Source organism: Callorhinus ursinus, unplaced genomic scaffold (genome assembly GCF_003265705.2).
Source record: "Callorhinus ursinus isolate GAN/ISIS: 27379988/994484 unplaced genomic scaffold, GSC_fseal_2.0 scaffold8, whole genome shotgun sequence".
NCBI lineage: Eukaryota > Metazoa > Chordata > Mammalia > Carnivora > Otariidae > Callorhinus > Callorhinus ursinus.
This window is the reverse complement of record NW_027397070.1, coordinates 21,164,196-21,190,952: the sequence shown is the minus strand read 5'-3', so window position 1 is coordinate 21,190,952 and position 26,757 is coordinate 21,164,196. Positions and strand designations below refer to the sequence as shown.

Genomic DNA, 26,757 nt, shown 5'->3' with positions numbered 1-26,757 from the left:
GACTTCCAGAATTTTTAACAACAAAGAATGTTCAGTTTACAATAGATTTTAAAAGCTAAGAAATTAAATTATAAACAATATTCCAATTAACATAACATGTATTCAGAAAGGAAATTTCTTGACTAAAAACATCACCAGCCATTATCCTCTAGGCTGTAGAATTACACTGAAGTGAGTTTTGGTGTTTTGTTTTGTTTTTTATATCACTTTTACAATGATGGAAATACATCTTTTTTTTTTTCCCCTAATAGAACACATGGTGGACTCATTTGTATCATGAATATATTTCCTAAAACTTTTAAAAAATGAGTTTCCTAGGCCTCTATACTATCTTGACTCACCAGCTCTAATAATTGGCTTCCTTTTTATTTTAAATAATGAAACAGTTTTATCATTTCAGAAGTGATTTTTTTCGTACGGGACAACAGACTCATGAGGTGCTGACCCTGAACAGCTGGCCCAACTTATTGACTAGGTCTGCAGCAGTGTGTGTGGTTCACATTAATATCTTAATACAGTCACACATTTAGAAATTTCTACATGTCAGCTTTAAGGTTGCTTCCAAATTATCATAAAGTAAAGGATAATTGATCATAAAGGATCTTGAAGCCAAGAGAGAATTAGAATTGGTGCTCAGCTGGTATTTACTGTCATAAGCAGGATTAGGAACTGTAGGGGAAATGGGAACAGCCGTTCTGTTTGGCTTCAATTTGTGTCTGTAAGTTGAGCCAAGCCTATTTGCTAAGAATGAGAGGGGGGACAATAAGCTAAAAAGAAATGACTCAGCGGTTAGCTGGAAGCTGTAAATTAATTGAGGGTTTTCATCACCAGGTGTATCCTTAAAGTGGTTAACTGTGAGATTCAGTCTGGATAGGGAAGGAAGTGAACAGTAGAAAGGAGTGAGAGGTCCATAAAGGGACAAGAAGTCTCAGTGAATTTTGGAAGAGAGGCAGCAAGATAGTGATTGGAAAGAGCACAAATGGGACAATGAACAATAAGGAAAACCGTAATTTCCTAGAATATTCTTATTCAGTGTTTCCTTTAAAATGTTAGGTTGAAGCATTTTGTCCATCAGTACACCATTGTCTCTTTAAAAATGGAAAAGACAAATATACTTTTGTTCTTGTTTTTAAGTTTGTTTAAATTCTAGTTAACATTACAGACTAATAATAGTTTCAGGTGTACAATACAGTGATTCAGCACTTCCATACAACACCCAGTGCTTACCAGAAGTTTGCTCCTTAATCCCCATCACCCATTTAGCCCATCTGCCCCATCCACCTCCCTCTGGTAACCATCAGTTTGTTCTCTACAGTTAAGAGTCTGTTTCCTGGTTTGCCTCTTCTTTTTCCCCCTCATGTTGATCTGTTTTGTTTCCTAAATTCCACATATGAGTGAAATCATATGGTATTTGTCTTTCTCTGACTTATTTTGCTTAACATACTTTCCAGCTCCATCCATGTGTATAGCAAATGGAGAGATTTCAATCTTTTTTATGGCTGAGTAATGTTCTATTGTACACACACACACACACACACACACACACACACACACACACACATCTTCTTTATTCATCAATTGATGGATACTTGGGCTGTTTCCATAATTAGGCTGTTGTAGATAATGTTGCTCTAAACATTGAAGTGCAATATCCCCTTGAATTAGTATTTTTGTATTCTTTGGGTAAATACCCAGTAGTGCCATTGCTGGATTGTAGGGTAGCTCTATTTTTAACTTTTTTTTTTTTTAAAGATATTATTAATTTATTTGACAGAGGGAGAGAGGAAATAAAAGCAGAGGGAGTGGGAGAGGGAGAAGCAGGCTTCCCTCTGAGCAGGGAGCGTGATGCAGGGCTTGATCCCAGGACCCTGGGATCATGACCCGAGCTGAGGGCAGATGCTTAATGGCTGAGCCACCCAGGCACACCTCTATTACTAAGTTCTTGTGGAACCTCCATATTGTTTTCCACAGTGGCCGCACCAGTTTGCATTCCCACCAACAGTGCACGAAGGTTCCCCTTTCTTCACATCCCCACCAACACCTATTGTTTGTGTTGATTTTAGCCATTCTGACAGGTGTGAGGTGATATCTCATGTACTTTTGATTTGTATTTCCCTGACAGTCATGTTGAGCTTCTTTTCATGTGTTTGTTGGCCACCTGGATGTCTTTGAGGAACTGTCTATTCATGTCTTCTGCCTGTTTTTTAATTGGATTATTTCTTTTTTGGGTGTTGAGTTGTATAAGTTCTTTATCTATTTTGGATACTAACCCTTTATCAGTTATGTCATTTGCAAATATCTTCTCCCATTCCATAGGTTGCCTTTTAATTTTGTTGATTGTTTTCTTCCCTGTGCAGAAGCTGTTTATTTTGATGTAGTCCCAACAGTTTATTTTTGTTTTTTATTCCCAAATATATATATATATATATACTTCACAGAAAGTATACTTTTTCCTAGAAAACATACTTTTTAAAGATAAAACATATTTTAAATTAATTTTGTCAGTTGCTATTCAAGCTGTGGATAGAAGTATGGTAGTTAATTCTGACCTAAAATTTTGTATTCAAACAGGAATGATTGTGATAAATATGTTTTTCGTATGCAAAAAAACCATAAAAGTAAAGGTGGCATTGTCTGGGGCAATATCAAGAAAAAAACAGTAAGTTTATTTATTCTTCATTTATTCATCACATCTATTGAACAACTATAATATATGGCAAATTTTGGAAGTTATAAGTTATGTAAAAGTTCTTGCCCTAAAAGTAAATAGTTAATCTTAGAAAATAATAATTTATGGAGGTACGGTGGAGGACCACCTTATCTCCTGATTGTATATTCCTTCTGACCAGATTATGGCAATCTCTTCCTCCCTCACCCATGCTGAAATATTTATATTGCACACTTGCTAGAGTATAATTCTTCTCAGAGAGTTTCTAAACTAAACATTGGGATTAATAATCACATCCAATCTCTGTGGGTTTCATTTATCCACAGGAAATGGCAGATACTTAAAATCAGCCTGGAGACTAAATTGAGTATATATAAATATATATATGAGTAAATATGGGTAATGAGTAAATATAAATGAAATGAGTAAATATAAAAGAAATCTCCAAAATTGAGGGTGTAGACAGACTCAGTGATTCTTAGCTTCCCTTTCTCCAGTCCCACATTTCTGGGACTGGAGAATGAAATTTTGGTTTGTTGCAAAGGACCTGGAATCAACATAGTGAGAAAGACTTCGTTGGCTTCTAGTCTCTATTTTGCCAGTGAAAAGTTGGGTTGTTTTGACAATTGTTTCACAAACTTGAATGTGGATAGGAGTCACCTAGGGATCTTGTTAAACAGATTCTGATGCAGTAGATTTGAGATTTCTGCATTTTTAACAGGCTTCAGGTGGTAATGCCTATGTTGCTGTCCATGGACCATACTGAGTAGTAGCAAGATCCTAATCCACTCAAGTCTGTTCTCTGCACAGTGATGAAAAGTTCATATGGATATAGATCCATAAGGACCCTTCCTATTAAGAATTTTTATTTCTTTGTATTTCAGACATCATCCTAACCACTACTGGACTTCTGTTTTTCTTAATGGGTCATAATGCCGCAGCAGTCTACCAAACTATAATATCCTTGTGATTTAGTCCTATTTTTTTCATAGACTAATATTTTGTAGCTAATGTGTGAGGACAGAAAGAGCAAAGGATTTAGTGTTAAAAATTCTGATTTCAAGACCTGACTCCCCATACCAGCTTTATAATAAGACAAGCTATTTGGGCTTTCTAATCTCATTTTATTCATGTATGGTTATCGCTGACATGGGAATCATGATACTGGTTTGATGCCGCTGAATGATTTTGAGAGCTAAATGATAGAACAGTGTTTTTGACTCACTTCACAAGAAAAAATACATTTATGTCACAACCTGAACATGAGTTTGTATCTCAAAAGTTTGAACTATATTTACCCTTAGTACAGTGGATACACCCTGTCATATTTTCTATTCTGTTCCTTTTCATTTTTTAAAGATAGCCGGCCAGGGCCAAAAGTTTAAAAATCATTGATGTAGTAAGTATATATTATACACTTAAAATTTGTCATATAAATTACCATTTTAGGCAAGAATTTAAATTGTGCTAGTGTAATGGACTGGAGTGAGTAGATTTTGGCAACTGTCAGAGGCCCAGACTATCCTTTCACCTCTGCAGCATTAGTTTGTAATATTTTCTTACAGTCACGTTTTCCAGCAATGGGAAACAACATTGAATAAGTGCTCTTGCCCTAGATAAATTCAATTTAAAAGAGAATCAGACATTTCACAGATAATTATAATGTGATTAGGTATCGCTATAGGCATGTGTTCAGGATACTTGGGATGAAGCATGCTTCTTTTGTCTATGTTTGAGGCAGAATTCACAGGAGGTACTATTTAGCTATTAACATGAACTTTCTTGCAGGTTGAAACTGATTTTTCAATTCCAACATCAAGAAAAAAAACCCTGTTTAACAAAGGTAATTTTTCTTTTGTAGCTTAATCTAATGTAAGATAGTATCTTATTAACATGGTACTAAAATTAACTGCTCTCAAATGGGCAGACCTACTATTCAGTTTCTCAGTTCTTTTTAATTTCATTGAAATTACTTTTAGAAGTATATTAATCTTTTTTTATTAAACTTCTCTTTACAGAATTAGGAGAAAACTCTGGTATTGGAAAACTTTTCACTAATGCTATGGAGTCTTTAGATGAAGAAGAGAAAGATGATTATTTTTCAAACTCGGATTCTACATAGTAAAAATGAGAAAATATTCCCAGGATTTTTATTAGGAAGCAGATTTTTGTATCTTCTTTTGGAATACACATATTTTCCTTAAAATGTACCTTCATATGAAATGGTGGATTCCTTCTCAAAGGTTTTAGGAGTTTGTATTCAAAGTAAAACATCCTTCTGTAAATATTCCTCATTGCTGCAGCTTACTAAAATATAAGGAAAATTGTTTTGCTTGTATAGATATTTGTAAATTTCTGGGTTTTGCAATATTAAAATATTCTAGATAAGTCTCTCTTAAGCATCCAAGTCTGTTTACTTTAAGAAAATCATGTTCCAAACAGATTTTTTTAAAAGCTTCCAAAAAAATGTTGCTACCCTTAAGGGATAGGGGAGGGAGAATGAAAAGTAGATTGTTACTGCTGGCTACTGAATTCATGAAAACGTTAAGTTAGCATTTGTTACCACTTGGTATACAAGCCAGAATTGATCTTATGTTTAAATTACATGTTGTTGAAACTATCTGACACTCTTTCTCCTGATTTTTTTCTTAAAATTTGTGATTGGCATATCTATGAAACCTATATAAATTTATTGCTTTTTCAGTATTTTATTAGGTAGAATCAGAGAACAAATTTTGTTGCATTACACCATATTTACATATGCAGACACAGTTTACATTTGGTCTCACTATAAAGACTGGATTAGACAAACATTCAAGTAGTTGATCTACCCATTGTAAGGAGTCAAGTTAATATGCCCTGTCACGGTAAACATTTTCCTTTCAGATAGCTCCTTTAGAAATAAACCTTTTTTTAGCTTATTCTGCCACTCTGTTTTGAAATTTGACATAGAATGTTTTTCCTGTGGTTATAGTATATATCAACTTACCCTTTCTCTCCAGTTAGACTGTTCAAATAAACTTGGTTTGCTTTTATAATATTTCTATTTTGGTTCTTGTTGTTTGATTACTGGATCATAGAAAGTAAATATGTACTTTGTTACCGGTTCAGCCTGTTGCCTCAAAAAATATCAGAACTTTTAGTAAAAAATACATTTTTCTTAAGAATTTAGTCAATAATAATCAGCAGTTATATAACTATAGAATTTATGGAAACACAAGATTTAAAAAGAATATTGATGAGGGCGCCTGGGTGGCTCCGTTGGTTAAGCGACTGCCTTCGGCTCAGGTCATGATACTGGGGTCCCAGGATCGAGTCCCGCATCGGGCTCCCTGCTCCGGGGGGGAGTCTGCTGCTCCCTCTAACCCTCTTCCCTCTCGTGCTTTCTATCTCTCATTCTCTCTCTCTCTCAGATAAATAAAATCTTTAAAAAAAAAATCTTAAAAAAAAGAATATTGATGAGATATTAGACTGAGTTCATAATTGTTCCCACCACAAAGATTTTAGACATAGGATGAAACAAATGAAGGGATTCTTGTAGAGTGAAATACTGTTTTATAACTTAAGTTGCCAATATTTGGTATAATACCATGCTGTTTAATGTTAATGGATAGTGTTTTTAAGGAGTTAGAAGGTACTTAAATTCCATAATGGGAAACAAAAAGATAATTTTGATATTGCACAGACAACACCAAAAACTGTGGCCTCCCCCCTCCCCCACCCCCATATTCCCTGTGTCCTGTTGGAACTCCTAGTCTACTTTAATTGTATCCCACCTGCCAGGTACCTGCTTAATACCATTTCTTTCCATCAGGTCATAAGATAAGCTAGTACGGTTTAAAGTAACCTCCAGAGGAGTCTTAAAAGTGGGCTCAAAGATGGATTAATAATCAATAGGGCTGTTAAGTGCTACCAATGAGAATATAAAGAAGGCTACTGCAGCTTAAATATGGATACAGCTCTATACACAGAAGCATAAATAAATGAAATCCTCTAGGTCAAGTCCCTCACACCATGTTAATTTATAAAATATTCTGTCTGGTGGTTGGACACCAAGAATTGGAGCACATTGGTCTCTGCATGGGAGATGCTGCAAGGGGGTCATCAGCCCAGGTCAATGTGAAGTTAAGGAACTGCATGCTTCTGGCACCCAGCTAGGGACCAGATGTCCCCACCCACATGCATCGCTGACACCACGTAAGCAAAAAGCAGCAGAACAGCACACGAACCAGAAAGAAGCCCCTTTCTTCCTTCTACTGACGAAGCTTAAATCATGCCCACTGTAGGGAGAAATGTTCCAAAAATCCAGTCCATTATAGCAAAGCAAGATACTAAAGGGTAAATTTGAGCCGGAGAGAGAAATAAATCGATAACTGCACATGAGCCAATACTTCTCTCTGACTTTGACAGAATTATTGAACAGCAGAACTATGAAATCTGCTCTCAGAAGAATTAAGAATTTATACTACCACAAAGAAGCTAAGTTCACAATTAAGAGTAATTTTTAGTGAAAAAAACTATCTGGTTCCTGGATTCTGGTTCTAGATTTCCCAGTAAACTTGAATAAGTCACTTGTTTGTGGGCCTCACTTCTCTATCTGATGAGAAAAGAGAAAAGCAATTTGAATTAGATGAACTCCGAAGTCCCTGCCTGGTGTAAGGCAAGGAGAACTCTACTGTGAGCTTGGTTCAACTACCCTGCAGTGAATAAAGGACTCTAAATGGGGGTTGGGGGGGATCAATAGTTAAAGGCTGCATTAAGCACTAGACTGACTAGGAGGGCCTTAGATGTTGCAGATGGAGACATGTGGTAACATGGAGACATCTTAAAATAGTAATAGCATCACAGACACACTGTTATGGGCACAATGAAGTCCACATTCAACAGCTTATCTATACTAACCAATTTTTCAAGTCTAAGCCAGTATTCCACTTCTTTGAATATTTCAACAACAAAAAAAGCAGTGTAGGTTGGAGTTCATACTAGCAGGATTTGACTATACTTGATTGGGACACTTCTGGTAAGATAATCATACTCTGTTAAATTTTCATCTCTCCTAGTAACTCATGATACACGTACCATTCACATCTTATACAATATGTATGTAGACTCAGGACATTTAAAATATTCTAGATGATACTATCGTTTATATATAGGAAAATTACTTATGACCATTAAGTTGGCAGCAGTCAGACACCTCAAACTATTATGCTAACAAATGGCAAGTACAGTACTATAATCTCTGGAAAATTTCTAAAATACATCTCTAACTCGAGCCTTTACCTTTTTTTTTTTTAAGATTTTATTTATTTATTTCAGAGAGAGAATGAGAGATAGAAAGCACAAGAGGGAAGAGGGTCAGAGGGAGAAGCAGACTCCCCGCTGAGCAGGAAGCCTGATGTGGGACTCGATCCCGGGACTCCAGGATTATACCTGAGCTGAAGGCAGTCGCTTAACCAACTGAGCCACCGAGGCGCCCAAAGCCTTTACCTTCTTAATAGCACCTTCAGTAAACCTTTTTTTATTCAATAAATAAGTTTCATAATCTAGTTATTAATCAAAATGATTACTGAACATCAGGTTTTCTTTTAAAATAATTTATAATCTATATAAATATAAATGTACACAGTATAAAACAGGAAAATATTCTTTTACATATTTTAAGCTGATCATAACAAACCACAGGAGTGATCACTGAAGTACAATTAGTATTGCCAGAGTTCTTTCATCGCACCTGAGCAGTATAATCATGCATCAGACTGTAGTCTACCTTGGTTAAGACCATCTGGTAACATCTGCATGTCAAAAACATAGTGAATGTATCTATATATTTCCTCAGCCTTCTGATGAGTTACTCGTGCATATATGGAGATTTCTTGAGGTGAGCTGAAAAATAAATTAGTAGAAATTTTGACTTATACAATTTAATATTCTTACTTGCTTAAAGACTACCAAATGTAAAAGAGTTAATGTCCTTAGCATGAGTTTAAATAAAACATTCTCTATATTTAAAGTCATATATAATAATAATTTCAATATCTTACACTGGTTATTTTAATTAAAATAACCTATTTTCTGAAATCTTTTCAAGCAATAGACAAAAACTAGTAAAATTTGCACTGTCACATTTGTCTAGTTCCAGAACTAAACAGCCCAGGAATGTTAGAATGCAAGCTCAAATATAAGAGCTGTCTGTCTAGCTCCCAGAAGACTTTAAGCTCCCTAAAGGCAGTGCCTATTTTTACCCCCCATTAAGATCTTCACCTTCATGCAGTGGCTGTAACATACCGGCAAGCAAAAAGTCTTTACTGAATGAGATAATCTTAATAGGTTCTATACATCTTTATTTTTAAAAAAATATTAAAATTTCTATGAAAGACTTAGAATCATTTAAAACCATCTAAAAATATTAAAACAGACATACCTGTTAGTCATCTTTTTCACAGAAGAAAACCGGTGACACATATTTAATGCAGTTATATAACTTACATTGGGAATACTTAGATAAAACTGAAGTGCCTCACATTTACTTCTGTTCACCACTGTTGGAACATGAATACCAACATTCTTTCTTTGCTCTACTAAAGACAGTTCCTTTAGCAAATCTGCAGTTTCTTCTTGGCAGGAACTGAAAAGAATTCGGATTCCAGCACCAATTAAGGTAGTCAGCAAGTTGTCATAGCTCTTTGTTCTCCTAAACATCCTGGATGTGTCTCCTAAATATTTCACATTTAGGAAAATGCAAACCTTAGTAACTTACATTAAGTAGAATTATTAATACTATATATTATTAAAATCCCAAGATTTACAACCATTAAGCAAACTAGTGCCACGTTATGCTAACGAGAAAGCCTCAACTAAAGATTTAAAGTGATGTCTCAAGTATCTGGGAGATAAAATAGGAAAAATTATCTTTATGAGTGTCTTCAATTGGCATTAAACAGGAAGATGAGTCGGCAGGAGAGAGCTTATATTCCTAGCTAATTCATTCCTGAAGACCAAGACCATATTACTTATCTCTCAAATTCTTTATAATGCTAGCACTGATGAATAGCTCAAGTATTGGCTTAACTGATATAAAATCTTATATATTTATTCCAAGAGGAACTCAAAACACTGCACACCCATTTTAATGTCATCTTTAATTCTTGCCTATTACTTCCCTAACCTTTCCCATTCATTTCTTTTCATATTCTATCCTCCATTCTTTTGGAGGCACTTTTCATTATGGAAAAACAAAACTTTTTCCATAACTTTTTTTTTCCTGTAACTTTTGCCATGTTACTTTCCTTTTATTCTAAATCTATATCCTTTATATAAAGGATATGTTGGTAAAGAGGAAATTATAGAATTTTAGCATTAAAAGGACCCAAGAGATCACTTAATCTGAAATCCTCACTTGTGGGGGGGAGGGGAGAAAGAAAAAAAAAAAGAAACTTGGCTACTGAAAGAGTGACTTATCCAAGGCCGCACAGTTTACCAGTGACAGCATGAGGGTAAAAAGGTACAATGCTCAATTACCAACCCAATATTTTATATAAACTACATTATTTCCTTTTCCTATATACTGTGTGACTGCATAATTCTTGAATTCTTCCATACTGGCTTCTGCCTGCATGATTTCACTTAGTCTTCATAATATCACAAGATGAGTAAGACAAGTATATTATTAAGCCCTCAGAGGGAGTGATTTGTCAATGCAACGTCACATAGCTATTGTGACACCAGAATTCAGTGCAGTCTTCTGATTCCATATTCCATGACCTTTTCTATCATTCTCAGGGCTCCCCCTACAATTAAATATCACCCAAAGAAACTCCCTAATTGAAGCTCCTATGCACCCATTTCAGCTCCCTAATAAGAACTCCCGAATATTCAACTGAACACCCCTTATGTCTCAAATCTGCTCTTCTCTGATATTCATAATTTCAGTAAAAAGCACCACTACCTAACTAGCTGTCCAGTGAAAGAAATCAGTCTGATGGATTACAGTAATTCTTGCCTCCTTCCACCAACTACTGCTAATCCTGTGTCCTAATTCCCCTAAATCCTCCTTTTCCCCACTACTGCCTTAAGGTCCTATCCTTTCTGGAGCTCCTGAAAAAAGGCATGACTGGTTCACTTGCCTTCAATTTCTCACCCTTTAACTCTCAAACTGCATTTAAACATAATGACAAAAAAATCCAGAAATAAACTTATTTATGAAGCTAATAATAACAACAGCAGCATAAAATAAACACAATGACTAATGAAAAACATTATGGCTTTATATAAACATAAAGTGACATTTTTGAGTCAGGTATTTGTATTTTAAGAGTCTTCCACATCCTGACAGGAAAAGAGTGAACTAAATAATAGTTGAGTTCCTTTACAGCCCTATAAACAAAAACATTTAAAAATACAAACCTGTTTTTTCTCTGTCCTTCTCCACAATCACACATATTCTTTCAAACATGGTCTGTAGGTACTGGATCTGGTCAATGAGTTTGTTCTTATTGATACTATTTAACATCTCAGATTGAGACCTCCTTTCCACCACCATGCGGTTACTCACAATGTAATCACAACCATTAAGAGGACAAACCTCTACTTGTAAGCCATGAATTGCTCTTAGGGAAGAAATTACTTCGGATCCAGAAGTGATTTCACAACTATCTACAAGAATACAACTTCTTTGGCCTTCCTGTGGAAGTCTAAGAGAAGCATGTGCGCTAGCCAAATGTGGTTCTGAATTGGAACAGTTTGCCACTGAAGTTCTTGAATCCTCCAGTGTACTACCAACCTGAAAAGGTGGAAAATATTGATAACAATCAGGTTAAATATATATTAGTGCCATAAACTTCTAACACCTGAAGTTGATTTTCCTTACTAATATTACTATTTCCTCTTTTTAACTGTTTTTTTTCCTTCAATATGATCAAAGTGACTATATATATGAAGGACCAAGCTACCACTTCACACCTAGTAGGATGGCTATAATGAAAAACAAAACAAAACAGTAAAATAAATGTTGTCAGAATGTGAAAAAACTGGAACATACACTGCTGTTGGGAATGTAAAATAGTTCGGACAATGTGAAACACAGTTTGGCGATTCCTCAAAAGTTAAACACAGAATTACTATATGACCCAGTAATTCCACTCTGGGTCTATACCAAAAAGAACTGAAAATAGACTCAAATACTCATTTGCCAATTAATTTTGGAAAATTCTCAGGGCACCTGGGTAGCTCAGTCATTAAGCGTCTGCTTTTGGCTCAGGTCATGATCCCAGGATTCTGGGGTGGAGTCCCACATTGGGCTCTCTGCTCAGCAGGGAGCCTGCTTCTCCCTCTCTCACTACCCCCTGCTTGTGTTCCCTCTCTCGCTGTGTCTCTCTCTGTCGAATAAATAAAATCTTAAAAAAAAAATAATTCTGTGGATTATCTGGCTTTTTGTTGTTGTTGTGACTAGGATGGGAACAATGTTCTTTCCAGTTTTTTACATCCTAAGCTAAAGATGGAAGTCCTGATCACTGAGAAGTAATCTTCAAAATAATTCAGTATTCAATTTCAAAAAAACAAAAAATAAATGTAAAAAAACTGCACTAAAGAACCAAAAGAGAACATTGGGAATACTTATTTTGAAGTAGAAAATGCCTTCCTAAATATGACACTGAAGTTCAGAAACTGTAAAGAAAAATATTGAGACTGTATAAAAAAGTTATTCTTCCCAAGGCAAAACCCACCATAAAAAAAATTTACCTCATGTTCTTACCCCTCCTAACTTCAAGTGAGAAGAATCATACTACATTGGAATGTAGTATAAATAGAAGAAAATTTAAAACACATTTCTATAAAAATCTATTTATCCTTTTTCACAGTCCTCAAAGTATTACTAGATATATTCATTTTTTAGTTAGAGCATGCCAATGTAGAAATGTAGCTAGTGCTTCTGATTTTCAAAGGATTGTGCATGTACAGATCTTTCTCAATGTATGATGATAGGATTATATCTCAATAAACCCATCATAAGTTGAAAAGATCAATCAAGAAATGGGCAGAAGACATGAACAGACATTTCTGCAAAGAAGACATCCAAATGGCCAACAGACACATGAAAAAGTGCTCAACATCCCTCGGCATCAGGGAAATCCAAATCAAAACCTCAATGAGATACCACCTCACACCAGTCAGAATGGCTAAAATTAACAAGTCAGGAAATGACAGATGTTGGCGGGGATGTGGAGAAAGGGGAACCCTCCTACACTGTTGGTGGGAATGCAAGCTGGTGCAGCCACTCTGGAAAACAGTATGGAGGTTCCTCAAAAAGTTGAAAATAGAGCTACCCTACGACCCAGCAATTGCACTACTGGGTATTTCCCCGCAAGATAACAAATGTAGTGATCCGAAGGGACATACGCACCTAAATCTTGCCATTTGCAACGACATGGATGGAACTAGAGGGTATTAAGTGAAATAAGTCAATCAGAGAAAGACAAGTATCATACGATGTCACTGATATGAGGGATTTGAGAAACAAGACAGAGGATCATAGGGGAAGCGAGGGAAAAATGAAACAAGAAGAAATCAGAGAGGGAGACAAACCATAAGAGACTCTTAATCTCAGGAAACAAACTGAGGGTTGCTGGAGTGGTGGGGGGTGGGAGGGATGGAGTGGCTGGGTGATGGACATTGGGGAGGGTATGTGCTATGGTGAGCGCTGTGAATTGTGCAAGACTGATGAATCACAGACCTGTACCCCTGAAACAAATAGTACATTATATGTTAATTAAAAAATTTAAAAAAATTGAAAAGATCATTAAGTGGAAAATGCATTTAATACACCTAAATTGCTCAGCATACTTACACTGGCCTATTGCTGGGCAAAACCCATCTGATATGAAGCCTATTTTACAATAAAAGTGTTGAATATCTCATGTAATTTATTGAATACTGTACTGAAAGTGAAAAACAGGATGGCTGTATGCAATACAGAAAGTTACAAGTTTATGCTCATAATTGTGTAGCTGACTGGAAGCTGCAGCTGCCAACATGACCTGAGAGTATCAAACTGCAAGCTGCTGGCCCAGGACAGGATCAAAATTCAAAATTTTAAGTATGGTTTCTACACAGTGCATATTGCTTTTGCACCATCATAATGTCGAAAAATTATTGAAGTTGAACCATCTTAAACCCAGGGCCATACCTTGACCCTTGGGATTATTATCTTTATACTACAGCTAAGGATACTGAGGCTCAGAAAATTAATTAGCCTCTAGTTCTTCAATCTATTACAAGATTTGATCTAGTCACCTTTATTCTAATTATGTCTTGAAGAAACAACTTTGTGCAAAAAAGCCTGGGGACAATTTAAAACTGGAAACATTTGGATGCCTAGGTGGCTCAGTTGGTTAAGCCTCCGACTCTTGATTGCAGCTCAGGTCATGATCTCAGGGTCATGGGATTGAGCCCCATGTTGGACTCCACTGGGCATGGAGCCCAAGATTGTCCCTTTCCCTCTTCCTCTGCCCCTCCTCTCTCTCTCTCTCTCTCTCTCTCTCAAATAAATAAATCTTTAAGAACAAAAACCCAAAAAACTGGAAACATCAATTTAAGAGCTACAGTGTTGATACAAGAGCATGTTGCTAAGGCAGAATGGCCTGAAACACCCGGAATAAAATATTTAGAGAAACAGAAGTTTAGGTCTTTCTCCAAGATGACAATCAAGGAAAGGAATGTCATGTACAGTTAAGAGATTCCAATTACTGAAACTTTAACCCCTATTTTAACAAAACTACTATAATTATAAACTCTTAAAAACTGAAAGTGGCTTTAGGGATTATTTGAGCAATAACAAGACAGGGAAAAGCCAGAAACTGGACTATTTGGCCATTCTAAAAAGAAATTTAAAGGAAGGAAATCAGGTAGAAGTCCCTAAACTTCTCTTCCCAATAGAGAGAGTTACATATCTGAAGCGGGGGAAAGAAAAGTTAATCTGTGGGGAACTAGTTCTGAGCATGTAATTTCTGCTAACTTTATTTTGCAGGAAGCCCATTTTCCTACATTCTTTTTATAAAACTAGCAAGTTTCCTTACAGAGTTTTATTAAGAAAACTATGATCACACTTAAAAAAATTAAAACCTAAGCATCCTTATATGAATTATTAATATAATTTAGTGTGCTATTTTCTTGTTTAAAGAATTTCACCACTGGGGCGCCTGGGGGGCTCAGTCGTTAAGCCTCTGCCTTCAGCTCAGGTCATGATCCCGGGTCTTAGGATGGAGCCCCACATCGGGCTCCCAGCTCAGCAGGAAGCCTGCTTCTCCCTCTCCCTCTGCCTGCCACTCTGCCTACTTGTGATCTCTCTCAAAAATGAATAAAATCTTAAAAAAAAAAAAAATTTCACCACTTGCTAATTTTTCTTTGACTTATTTAACACAAAACACAAAAGAAAGCAAAACAACAGGGGCACCTGGCTGGCTCAGTCGGAAGAGCATGTGACTCTAGACTTTGGGTTTGTGAGTTCAAGCCCCACGCTGGGTATAGAGATTACTAAAAAAAAAAAAAAAACTTAAAAAAAAAACTCTTTCGGTAATCATATGAAGGCTTTTTCTATAATTTGATCCATACCTTCAAATGAATTGGAAATTTTCTACAGTTTTTCTGTGAATCAACAGTAGGAAATGACGGTGAGGTAGCTTCAACTTTATTACAGCTCTGAGGTTTGAAGTCTGAGACATCAGAAACTGCATCCTTTAAATGAAGTGGTGTCTGTCGTCTCTGCTTCGGTGACTGATTAACAACTGGAGCAGAATGGTCCTTGTACTGCAATGAAGACCCCAAATGCACTATATTCAAACAATCGTCCTGCTGTTTGCTCTTATTAACAGTACTTGGGTTAACCATAATACTGGATTCTTTTTTATCATTTACAGTGTTTTCCTCCTCACTTGAATCATCTGGTAAAATAATTCTGGATAATTTCTTTTTTGAACGGGCACAATTTTGTCTCATCTCCATTTGTTTTAGCTTTACTGCATGTCGGGTTTTATATTTTTTACTCCCACTTGCAAAGCAATCTTCAGTTATTATGTTAAAATCAACACACACTTCTTCACTTGATTGGCTTTTGTAAGACTCATCTTCATCAATACAAAAACTGTCTTCTAAGTAGGTTTCATCTTGCTCAGGAATCTATAGTAAAAAATACATTATACATAAATTTCTTTCATGAAATCAGTATGTATTTAACATTCTTTTAAGTACATGAGATCTTTATGAGTATTTCACTTACTTTATCAATTCAGTCACTTGCACTCAATCAACATATACTGACTATATTCTTTATGAAAGAAAATGGGGAGACTGAGATTTAAAAAAAAAATGATTTACCTCTAAAAATTTATAGTCCATTGTAGGTAGCCAGAAAAATAAACAATAATTTATAAACAATGTGGATAAGTGCTACATAAAAAACACAATGGAAGTATAGAGATATGAATGTATTACCAGGCTGAATATTGGCAATTTGTAAAAAAAGAAGACTAATGTGAAAATGGGCACATAAATGGAAAATAATTTATAATTTTTAGAATATAACATCTTTATAAAAATTTATATTTATAAAAAATAATTTTCAAGAGAAACAAGAGAACATACAAGAATTAAATATTTAACAGTTATGATGAAGTTCTATTCACTTCTTTTAAATATTCTTCTAACTGGAAAACAGTTCAATAGTACATTCTAATTGGCTCAAATTGAAGATAGGATAATTTGATCAAATTAGGAATAAAAGGCATTAAGTCCACCTTCCTGACTCAGGGCAGAAATTATCCCTAATACTCTAACAGTCCAGTTTTAGAAACAATGGAGGCTTCATTAACAGGAACACATTTCAACACTCTCATCAGGAAATTCTCCACTGTATTTCTATAGTTCATACCTGTGAGAAAATATTTATGTTGTTATGTTTCGTACGGACCATTTCATACTGATTGCTCATCAATGGACTGCGCAAAGATTTCATGTAAATAGCTCTCATTTCAGAATCTGTGTAAAGATAAGAATTTCAAGTAGCAAAATTATTTAAATGAAAACTAGTAAGGTATTTAACTTTGATCTATCTCAAATTTACTTAATTCAAGCCTTGTGGAATTATTTTACACAAAAAATATTTAATATGTATTAATAATTTTACACAAAAAATATTTAAACAAGTCTAAAAACAATTATTAAAAAATGTAAAGTTAGCTTCGCCTTTGAAATCAGACCAGCTGGTTGGATGATTGTGACCATTTATTTAAGCTCTCTGCCTTAGCTATCTCTCTCCTCTGAAAATGAGTTTTAAGACAGTGCCTTTTCATGAAAAATAAATGTATATGAAGAACTTGAGGACTGTACTTGATGTATAGAAAATACTGAATAAAACACAAGAAATTCAGGCGAAAAAGAAAGCATATGCTTAAAAACATCAAAAGGCACAGGTAATAGTAAGTATGTTTCATAATTTTCAGTCAAACAAAAACTGGGAAAAGCATAAGTTTTTTTTAATGTCTGCCCTTTTTTTTAAGGTTATAATTAGAAAGCAATTTTATTTTTGTCTCCCATTTTCCCTTACATTTTTTGGAGTGATTAATTAACTTAGGTTATTTTCAGAGATAACATTGATAATTTAATGACCATGGGGCTCGGAACCAGGTGTATCATTTTTTCTTTGAATAATATTTCCTTTATCTCCATTTTCCACAGCATAGCTATCAACTACTAGATACCCGCCTGATTACTTCCAGCTCATGCTAAATCCCTATAAACTTAGTGAGACCCTTACTTCTAGTTTCTTAGAAGAACTCAGAATCAAGGAGCTTTCAGACAATTTTGTTTGTTTCATAGATTTTTTTTTTGTATAATGTACATACAGTAAAATTCATCTTCCTTTACGGTACAGTTCTGTCTTGACAAATGTATCGTTACAACAAACAATAACCTATTTGCTGTCCCTATAGTTTTACCTTTTCCCAAATGTCATATAAATGAAAAAACAAAAAAACTCTGAAATCCTCCATATTTCGAATGCACTACATCTAACATGGAGTTTCAGGGGCGCCTGGCTGGCTCAGTCAGAAGAGCATGCAACTCTTGATCTTGGGGTCATGAATTTGAGCCCCACGTTGGGTGTAGATTACTAAAAAAAATTTTAAACTTTTTGAAAAATTTAAAAAATAAAATGGAGTTGCTGATCTCCCTACTCTCCATCCTAAGGGCTCTACCTGCAGCCTGCCCAATATCAGACAACAACTAAGTCCTTCCTGTTGCTCAAACCCATTGACTCCTCTTTTTTTTCTCAAATCCATCAGAAAATCCTGTCAGCTGTAAATATCCCGAATCCAATCTTTCTCACCCTCACACTGCTACCACCTTGGTAAACACCACTAGCATTCCTTAGATTACTGCAATAACCTTCTAAATGGTCTCTTCTCCCACCTTTGCTCCCCTGCAGGCCATTCTCGACACCGGAAGCTAGAGTGCTGCAGTAAGTCAGACCAGGAGCTGGTTACTCATTACTTCTCTGATCTCACTTCCTACCACTCTGCTGCTCCACCATTCAATTCCAGTCACAGAGCTGTTCCTGGAACATGCTGCACACTCCTGCCTTGGGGCCTGTCTACTGGTTGTTGTCTTTGCATCAACATTCCCCACCAGATTATACTGTAAACCTCCAAAAGCCACTCTGTTCATGAACATCAAGAGCATAATACTAAGAACCCTTATTCTGCAAATCATACCAGTATCAAGAACTTAGTCTCTAAGACCTTTCGTCTTTAAAGTAGCCCTTGGGAAAATCTGTTGTCTTAAATCATGACAGAGAGTACAAAGGCAGAATAAATGGCAAGATCTATGAAAGATTAGAACACTGAGAAGCCCACAGAATCTTTCCTATTTCTATTACAGCCAATCTGAATCATCTGCAATTAATGTATTATATATAAGATCTACTCAGGCATTGTTTGGAGACACCGTTTTCCAAAAGTAGATCTCCCTTACTTGGCAAATCTAATAAATTTAGGTTTGTGTCTCATCTGCTGTTAACAATCAGCAGTGCTCAAGTCCTCATCTCCTTCTAGTCTTTGATCATATATCACCTTCTCAATGAGACCTGCCTCTAATTACCTTATTTAAAATTACTGCTTGTCCATTATTAATATCCCAGCCCCTGCCACTCCAAATCCCCATCTTACTTTTTTTTCATTTTTCTGTAAATTGTTTGTCTTATAACATACTAAATAATTTAGTTATTATGTGTATTCTTTGTCTCTTTCCATTCACATGTTAGCTTCATAAGGGCAGAGATTTTTGTCCACTTTGTTCACTGATACAGCTTTCTTGAGAACCTTACATAGTACCAGCACACAGTAGTCACTAAACTTGTTAAATGAACATTTGACACTGAGCCAGCCAGATCATTCTGGTGAGAAATGATCAAATTAGCAGAAGCCTATAAACAACCAAGTCTAAAAAAATAGCAAATAGTACAGAATTTGAATGAAAGTGACCAAATATTTCACACATACCAAATTTATTTCCTTTTAAAGTTCTTTAAAAACTGACAAATATCTAAATATAACCACATTAAAAGCACTGAAAATTAAAAGAAAAAGAAGCATTGTTATATCATTTACCATTTATAGCCTGTGAAAGTTGAGTTTCATCATTTAAGAAGTCAAGTAATGAGGACTCTTGTTCATTTTCTGACTCATCATTTTCATCTGATGAAACATGCTCTGCCTCTTGTTGGGAGAGTTCTGCTTCGTCATCTAAAAACCTCCTAGCTGCAAGCTGTGACAAATTAGAAAACATGGAGACACCCTTAAGGAACTCACTTACTTTCTTAAATAATGGGAAATAGTTCTGTAAAATGGATTTATTTGCCAATGCTTTTAAGACAAAAAAGAAAAACTGCAAGAAGAAATGACAAAGTAACTTTGCACACCTATTTAAAATTTCTGATAATTCTATTATAAGGAAAATACAGCACAAGTCAGCATGTCAGCTTGCTGAATATTTCTTAATAAGCATAAAGTCTCCCAAGTCTTTTGGCTAATTAATTTTGCCAGGAAAACTACTGCACCACAAAAAGACTATTCAGAAAAAAAAAAGGTGCTGAGACTTCTTTACTAAGGATTTGACTATTGTATAGAGATAAGAAAAATGATGTAATGACTGTAAAAGCAAATATTCTAAAACTCAAGATTTCTGTCTCTATTTTTTCAATTTGTCTTAAATTTTCAATAAAGTTTCTTCATTTAGTCATTTAAAATAACAAAATACAGAAAGATCGTTTCAAAACAAGAAAGAAACAAAACTATCACCTTGAGATTCTAATTCCATTTAGTAAAACAAGTAAAATTAGGGTCAAAATATTTTGAATTTTTGAATTGTTTTCTATGAAGAAATTATAGTGAGAAATCTACTCCTATGTAAAATCTAATTTTTATTAATATATATAACTTTATATATACAATCATATATGTAAATATATAACATTAAATATAAATATATATACAAAAATATATATATATATATATATATATATATATATATATGAATAAGAAAATGAAAAAAGTTTACCTTAAGGTGACTCTTTCGGACTTTCATGCCCCTTTTTGCAGTCCTGTTCTGATCCCTGAAGTCTTCTAATTGTGGATGTCGTTTGTAAAAATTCTCACTTTCATCACTAGATGATAATTCTAACTATAATAATTCAATAAAATTCTTGCATAAGAAATAATCAAACTGTATTTTAATGTATTTCTCAGGGTTATTAGTTTTATTTTCAATTTTTTCTTTTTAAATAGTTGACCTAACATTTTTTTTTTAGAAAAATAAAGTACTCTCACAACTCAGAGCCATGTTAAAAATACATAATACTTACGAATTTAAAAGTTAGGGGAGGCTGGGTGGCTCAGTGAGTTAAGCATCTGCCTTCAGCTCAGGTCATGATCTCAGGGTCCTGGGATCAAGCCCCAGGTCAGGCTCACTTCTTCTTCTCCCTCTGCCCAACAGCCTCCCCCACCCACACTCATGTGTGCTTTCTCTCTCAAATTAATAAATAAAATCTTATAAAAAAAAATTTCAAAGTTAGGTGATACTAAGTACTAAAACACTAAATTAGGTTATATAGTAATACTAGTATAGCATTCATTCAATTTAGTATTATATCAAATTTATTTAATGAAAACTTGTAGTTTTAGTTTAACTACCTCCTCTAGAAGATCCTAAAGGTCTTTACAAAAATTAATTAAGCCTATATATAAGTATAGGTATCAAAATCAGTCCAAACATTATCTCTTACAAAATAATATAAAAACAGGGCACCTGGGTAGCTCAGTTGGTTAAGCGACTGCCTTCGGCTCAGGTCATGATCCTGGAGTCCCGGGATCAAGTCCCGCATCGGGCTCCCTGCTCGGCAGGGAGTCTGCTTCTCCCTCTGACCCTCCCCCCTCTCATGTGCTATCTCATACTCTCTCTCTCAAATAAATAAAATCTTTAAAAATAATAATAATAATATAAAAACAATCAAAAGAATAAAAGACGTTTACCAAAATAATTTCAATTAACAGGAATAATTTTACTTTAAAATGGATTGATCATCAGCATTATCAATATTTTAATTCATTTATGAGTTAAGGTAGCAAGTTAAAGCAATTTTTCTAGTGAAGTATTACAGGAGTATACAAAGTGAGTATGAATTGATTACATATTTTATTTTTGCAGTTTATCCTAGATTACATTAGAGAATTAAAAAACACAAGATTTCCTAATCTCAACATTTCCTACACATAACAGCTTATAGCTGATAAAAAATGAACATCATTAGCCTACCCAAACTTCAAATTCAAATAGTCACCAATGCCTGCCAGACACTGTCACTTCACTATTCCACAAAATCCTCAAACTCACACATATTCAACAATGAATTTATCATCTTTTTATCTTCTCTAAATTTGTGACACATATTCCAAACAGCCCTAGCCAAGAAACAGACTCTCATCTTGAACTCCTTCCTTTCCTTCTTTCAAACCCAGTCAGTAAGCAAATGAAAGAATAAGGCCTTCCAAAAACTGACCCTGATGTTTTTCCAATTTTACTTCCTGGCACTCTTTGTCTTTACCATCTAATAATAAAGATGCTATTTCCCCGCTTCAAGTCATTCTTTAAGCTGCTTGCTCTGTTGGCAATGCTTTCCCTTGCCTCACTGCCACATATGCTTCAAGATTTAGCCAAGGTATTTATTATCTTCAAGAAACTTTCCAGAACTCCCAAGGACTAGGATAAGGGCTTATCATTTATCACTTATTAAAAATTATATTGAATAAAATAAATAAATAAAAATATTGAAATTATCTGTTTACTAATCTGTCTCTCCTATTAGATTTTAGGTGACTTAAGACAGTACCAGGATATAATATTTATAGTAGTGTCCCCAGCATCTTACACAGTACATGTAGAGTAGATATTTAGGGAACTGCTAAAGCATACTGACTAAAACAGTTTTTAAAGAAGTATAAATTTGAAATAGAAATTCCAATCACACAGGATTTACTATCTATTTTTGTGTTAACCATACACCTATTAGATCATATATACCTACATTCACCTATACATGTATTTTTCTTGTAATAATTACTCTAAAAGAATTTTAATTACTCTACATTATCTATTATCTACTTACTCTGTTTGGAAGAACCCTGCGCTTTTTTACAGCATGAAGTGGGGAATCAACTTCACTGTTTTTCTGATCCTAGATAAAGTAGATAATTAGATAAAAGTTAAAAAAAAAAAAGACTTAAGGTGAGGGAGAAAAAAGCCTTTACATGATCACATTATTATGATTATTAAATGACTCACCTCAGGGGATTCTAAAACATTTCCTTTTGTTTTTTTACTTTTTCTTCGGAAAATCTCATCATCTTCACTTTCATTGCTTGTTAACTGTTCATCTATAATTTATTAAAAAAATGAATCCAGTCAATAGATTTATCTAATCACAACTATTTTATTGATGGGTGCCATTATTTAAAAAGCTTTTCAGAAGTTTGGCCAAAAAATCAGCATGAGACAGAAAAATAAAACAGTGCCAGTGAGAAAATTAAGAGATGATAACTTTTGCTAATAACCACATTTTTTACTCAGATTCAATTTTACAAATTAACCAAAATGAGGCCGGGAGAGTGCAAAGTCTAATTTTATTAGTCAAAGGTTCCAGAATTCATCTCTATAATGTACTATCGCTCTATGCCCTTTGTGTCTTATTTTCATTCTAAAGGAGTTAAAGCATGAAAATGTAGGCTACAAAACAATATGTGAAGAGGTTCTTCTTTAAATATGTATATACATATGTCTACATATACATGTGTTTGTACACAAGCATGAAATAAAAATTTGTAAGATATTCACCAAAATGTTTTAACTAGAACGTATTCGGGAGGGTGGAAAGAATGCTAAAAACAAATATCTGGGGGAAGCTGGGTGGCTCAGTCGTTAAGCGTCTGCCTTTGGCTCCGGTCATGGTCCCAGGGTCCTGGGACCAAGCCCCGCATCGGGCTCCCTGATCAAAGAGAAGCCTGCTTCCCCCTCTCCCACTCCCCCTTGCTTGTGTTCCCTCTCTCGTTATGTCTCTGTCAAATAAATAAAAAAAATCTTTGGAAAAAACAACAACAACAACAAACATCTGATATATAAAATCAAATACTTCAAATTTTTAGGTACTTAAACAAAGCTCGATTTCTGCACTTCCATAAAATTCAGATTACGGATACCGTTCCAAGTCTTTAGGAAACCTTCTGTAAGAGCCCTGTGGTTGTTTCAAGATATGTTCATAAATTCTTTGATAGGCCTTCCTTCAAAAGCTGGATCATAATTCCTCTCCCCTGGAGTATGGGCCAGACTTAGTCACTTGCTTCTAACAAAAGAATATAATGGCAGTGAAGGTGGGTTACTTCAGAGTCTAGGTCATAAAAGTTACTGAGGTCTCATCCTTGCTGTCTGTCTTGCATCACTCACTTTGGAGGAAGCCAAACGCTATACTGTAAAGATATAAGAAGCAACCCTATAGTGAGTCCTAAAGAAAGGACTATTAAACATGAAACAGTTGAGACTTACTAGTTTTGAAAACTCCTAGCTTCTCTAGTTGGCAAACAATACTAAATTAAGAAATCTTCCAGGCAAAGATCTAATCTAGAGGACTGCCAGGAGACTACTATCCAGGTGAAGCTGAGGTGAAATTGTAAATGCTTTAAGACCTCAAAGATCAAAGATGGTGCCTCAAAGTACCATGCAGTCAGATAAAAGGCCCTCTATATAGTCTAAGGATGTCTTTCACAAATCCTCTTAAACAACAGGCCTTCCAAGAAGATTAAGGAACTATCTCCAGACATCTTAGCAGAAGCCCAAAGTAGAGGAGTTGCCCAAAGGATTTGTGAGCATGACTAGTATGTAATAGAATGAACCCCAATAAGATTCACAAGAGATCCACAAAGATATACGAGAATTATGGGAAGAAACACAGCCAGCTACAGCAACAGGAAGGGGCAAAGACAATATAAAATGAAAAGAGGCCTTTAAAAATATCCATAAAATAAAAATCCCCAAATTTTTACTAAAAGGAAACAGCTAAGGAAATTCTACATGTTATGAAAAAGGACCAAGCATCCAAAGGATGACGCCAAGAACCATGGGGAGTTATTTCTGGGCCTTGAGTGCTCATCAAGGAACTTCCAATCTCAGCTCTGCTGCATTTTAGAATTGCTATGGACAGAGATTCCTGTGTGCCTCCCCTTCCCATCACCACCCCACTTTTGAATAAGCTATCCTGGAAGCAGATTTTCCATGCCATCAAATCTTCAGGTGACTGCAACCTCAGGTGAAATCTTGCCTATAACCTGATGAGAAAGCCTCAACCATAACTATCCACTTAAGCAACTCTCCAATTCCTAAACTACAAATAAATGTTATTGTAAGCCACTAAGTTTGGAGGAGTCATTTTTTACACAGCAATAAATAATACAAATTCACACCATAAATTTCTCCTCATACTGTGCCAAAAAAAAATTTACCCAAATAAATCCTTTTTACAGATGAGCACTGTATAATTGGCCAGTTTTGTTTTTCATTACCTTCTAAAGAAGTTAGAATTAAATGCAAGCCTCAGGTATAGTAACCAACTCATTCCAGGAAGTTTTCCTTTCAACTGCTTTAGTGGTGTTTTAATGAACTATTATAGTATGCATATAGCATGACAAATAACCTTAAATCCTCTATTTCAATTAGGTGAAGTAAAAAATACTATGAACAAGTCATGGGAATAAAAACTACAGCATAGGTCATGGAACACTACATCAAAAACAAATGATGTAATATATGGTGATTAACATAACAATAAAAAATAAAAAAATAAAACTACAGCATAGGGATGTAGTCAATGCTATAGTAAACAGAGTTGTATGGTGACAAACAGTAGCTACACTTGTGAGCATAGATAGAGATGTGGTGTCACTATGTTGTATACCTGAAATTAATGTAACATTGTATATCATCTATTCTCAAAGAATACTAAATATTACCTGTTGTGATGTGCACTGAGTGTTATATACGTAACTAATGAACACTACATCAAAAACTAATGATGTACTATACAGTGGTTAACTGAACATAATAATAAAAAATACTAAATATTCCCTATTAAATAATTATGTATTCATAATTACATTGCCTATAGTTAGTAGTTAAGTATAATGCTAGAAGGTTTAATGCAAATCTGACACAAAGATAGAAAAATGATCTCGACCATTAAGAGACTTAATATAAAGATGTTAAAGCAAATATTGGAGGCTCATAGGTAACATAAACTTAACCAAAATATATATTATGTCAGAGTACACCCAATTTTATTTTATTTATTTTTTAAGATTTTATTTATTTATTTGTCAGAGACAGAGAAAGAGAGAGCGTACAAGCAGGAGAAGCAGGGGGAGCAGCAGAGGGAGAAGCAGGCTCCCTGCTGAGCAAGGAGCCCGATGCGGAACTCGATCCCAGGACCCTGGGATCATGACCTGAGCCGAAGGCAGATGCTTAACCAACTGAGCCACCCAGGCGCCCAGAGTACACCCAATTTAAAAAAAATTAAACATATTTCCAGGACTTACTTTCAAGAAGCTTTTGTCTTAAATAAAACATTCATAAATCATGCCTTTGATCCCAAAGAGAATAGCATCATAAAAAGATTTACAGAGCAAAATCATTTTATCCTACAACTACTCTTTTCCTCAATCATAAGGAATAAAATTCATAAATGGCCTGCTATAATAATCTATACATAAACTAGAGTTCTATCACAGTACTTAAAGAATACTTGTCATTCTAATATCAACATCTAGCACTATATTTTCTAGTTTTTCTGTAACTGTATAGAATTAGATCACAGAAATCCAGAGATTCCTCTGGAACTTCTGAGGTCTTGCCTCAATCCTCCAAATACAGTCTTGTTTCTCAACTGTTTTTTTTTTTCCCCAACTATCTTTCTATGTAAATCTTCTACTTTATACTATTCCCTCCAAATCTTATACTTCCCTTTTTCCCCTTTGTTTTCATTTTATAACATCCAAATTCTCTATTATTTTCAACATATTCAAATTGCAAATATTCCTGAAGAGCCAAAATTAAAATCTATGTGAAAAAATCTATATTTCCAATCTAATCCAGTTCAAAATTCTGTCATCTTCTGAACCTCCTAAACATCCATTACCTTTTTATTTGGTAGTTATTCCCACATTTTACTGGTATCTTTACAAATGTACATGTCACACAGTTGTTTGGGTTTTACAGTCAAGGGCCAAGGCCAAATCTATATTTCACTATCTAGCATAAAACCTTTCCCATGGCATGCATGCCATAAAATTATGTAGATAAATCTTTTTATCAGTAAGCATCAACTTAAGAAATATATAATAAATTATCTAATTCAATACATCAAATACTGAGAAATCACATTTTAAAAAATTACAGAAGCTTATCTAGAGTAATTTTTCCAGATTTGTGTGTTTTATTAAGAT

At 34.8% G+C, this 26,757-nt stretch overlaps 2 protein-coding genes across 4 annotated transcripts in view; one reads left to right on the top strand and one right to left on the bottom strand.

Annotated features, from left to right (window-relative positions):
• Positions 1-5,708, top strand: part of MIS18BP1 (MIS18 binding protein 1) — a 47,356-nt gene extending 41,648 nt beyond the window's left edge. For all 3 annotated transcript variants that reach the window (XM_025870120.2, XM_025870119.2, XM_073895158.1), the window contains 3 exons: positions 2,572-2,659; positions 4,457-4,511; positions 4,687-5,708. In XM_025870120.2, coding sequence (XP_025725905.1) covers positions 2,572-2,659; positions 4,457-4,511; positions 4,687-4,790 — 247 coding nt within the window. In that variant the 3' untranslated portion in view covers positions 4,791-5,708. The remainder of the gene's footprint in view (positions 1-2,571; positions 2,660-4,456; positions 4,512-4,686) is intronic.
• Positions 5,709-8,182: 2,474 nt separating this feature from the next.
• Positions 8,183-26,757, bottom strand: part of FANCM (FA complementation group M) — a 60,776-nt gene continuing 42,201 nt past the window's right edge. The window contains exons 15-23 of the mRNA XM_025870121.2: positions 22,556-22,647; positions 22,380-22,448; positions 20,276-20,398; positions 19,327-19,483; positions 16,593-16,699; positions 15,278-15,841; positions 11,075-11,450; positions 9,093-9,384; positions 8,183-8,554 (exon numbers count right to left, since the gene is read on the bottom strand). Coding sequence (XP_025725906.1) covers positions 8,416-8,554; positions 9,093-9,384; positions 11,075-11,450; positions 15,278-15,841; positions 16,593-16,699; positions 19,327-19,483; positions 20,276-20,398; positions 22,380-22,448; positions 22,556-22,647 — 1,919 coding nt within the window. The 3' untranslated portion in view covers positions 8,183-8,415. The remainder of the gene's footprint in view (positions 8,555-9,092; positions 9,385-11,074; positions 11,451-15,277; positions 15,842-16,592; positions 16,700-19,326; positions 19,484-20,275; positions 20,399-22,379; positions 22,449-22,555; positions 22,648-26,757) is intronic.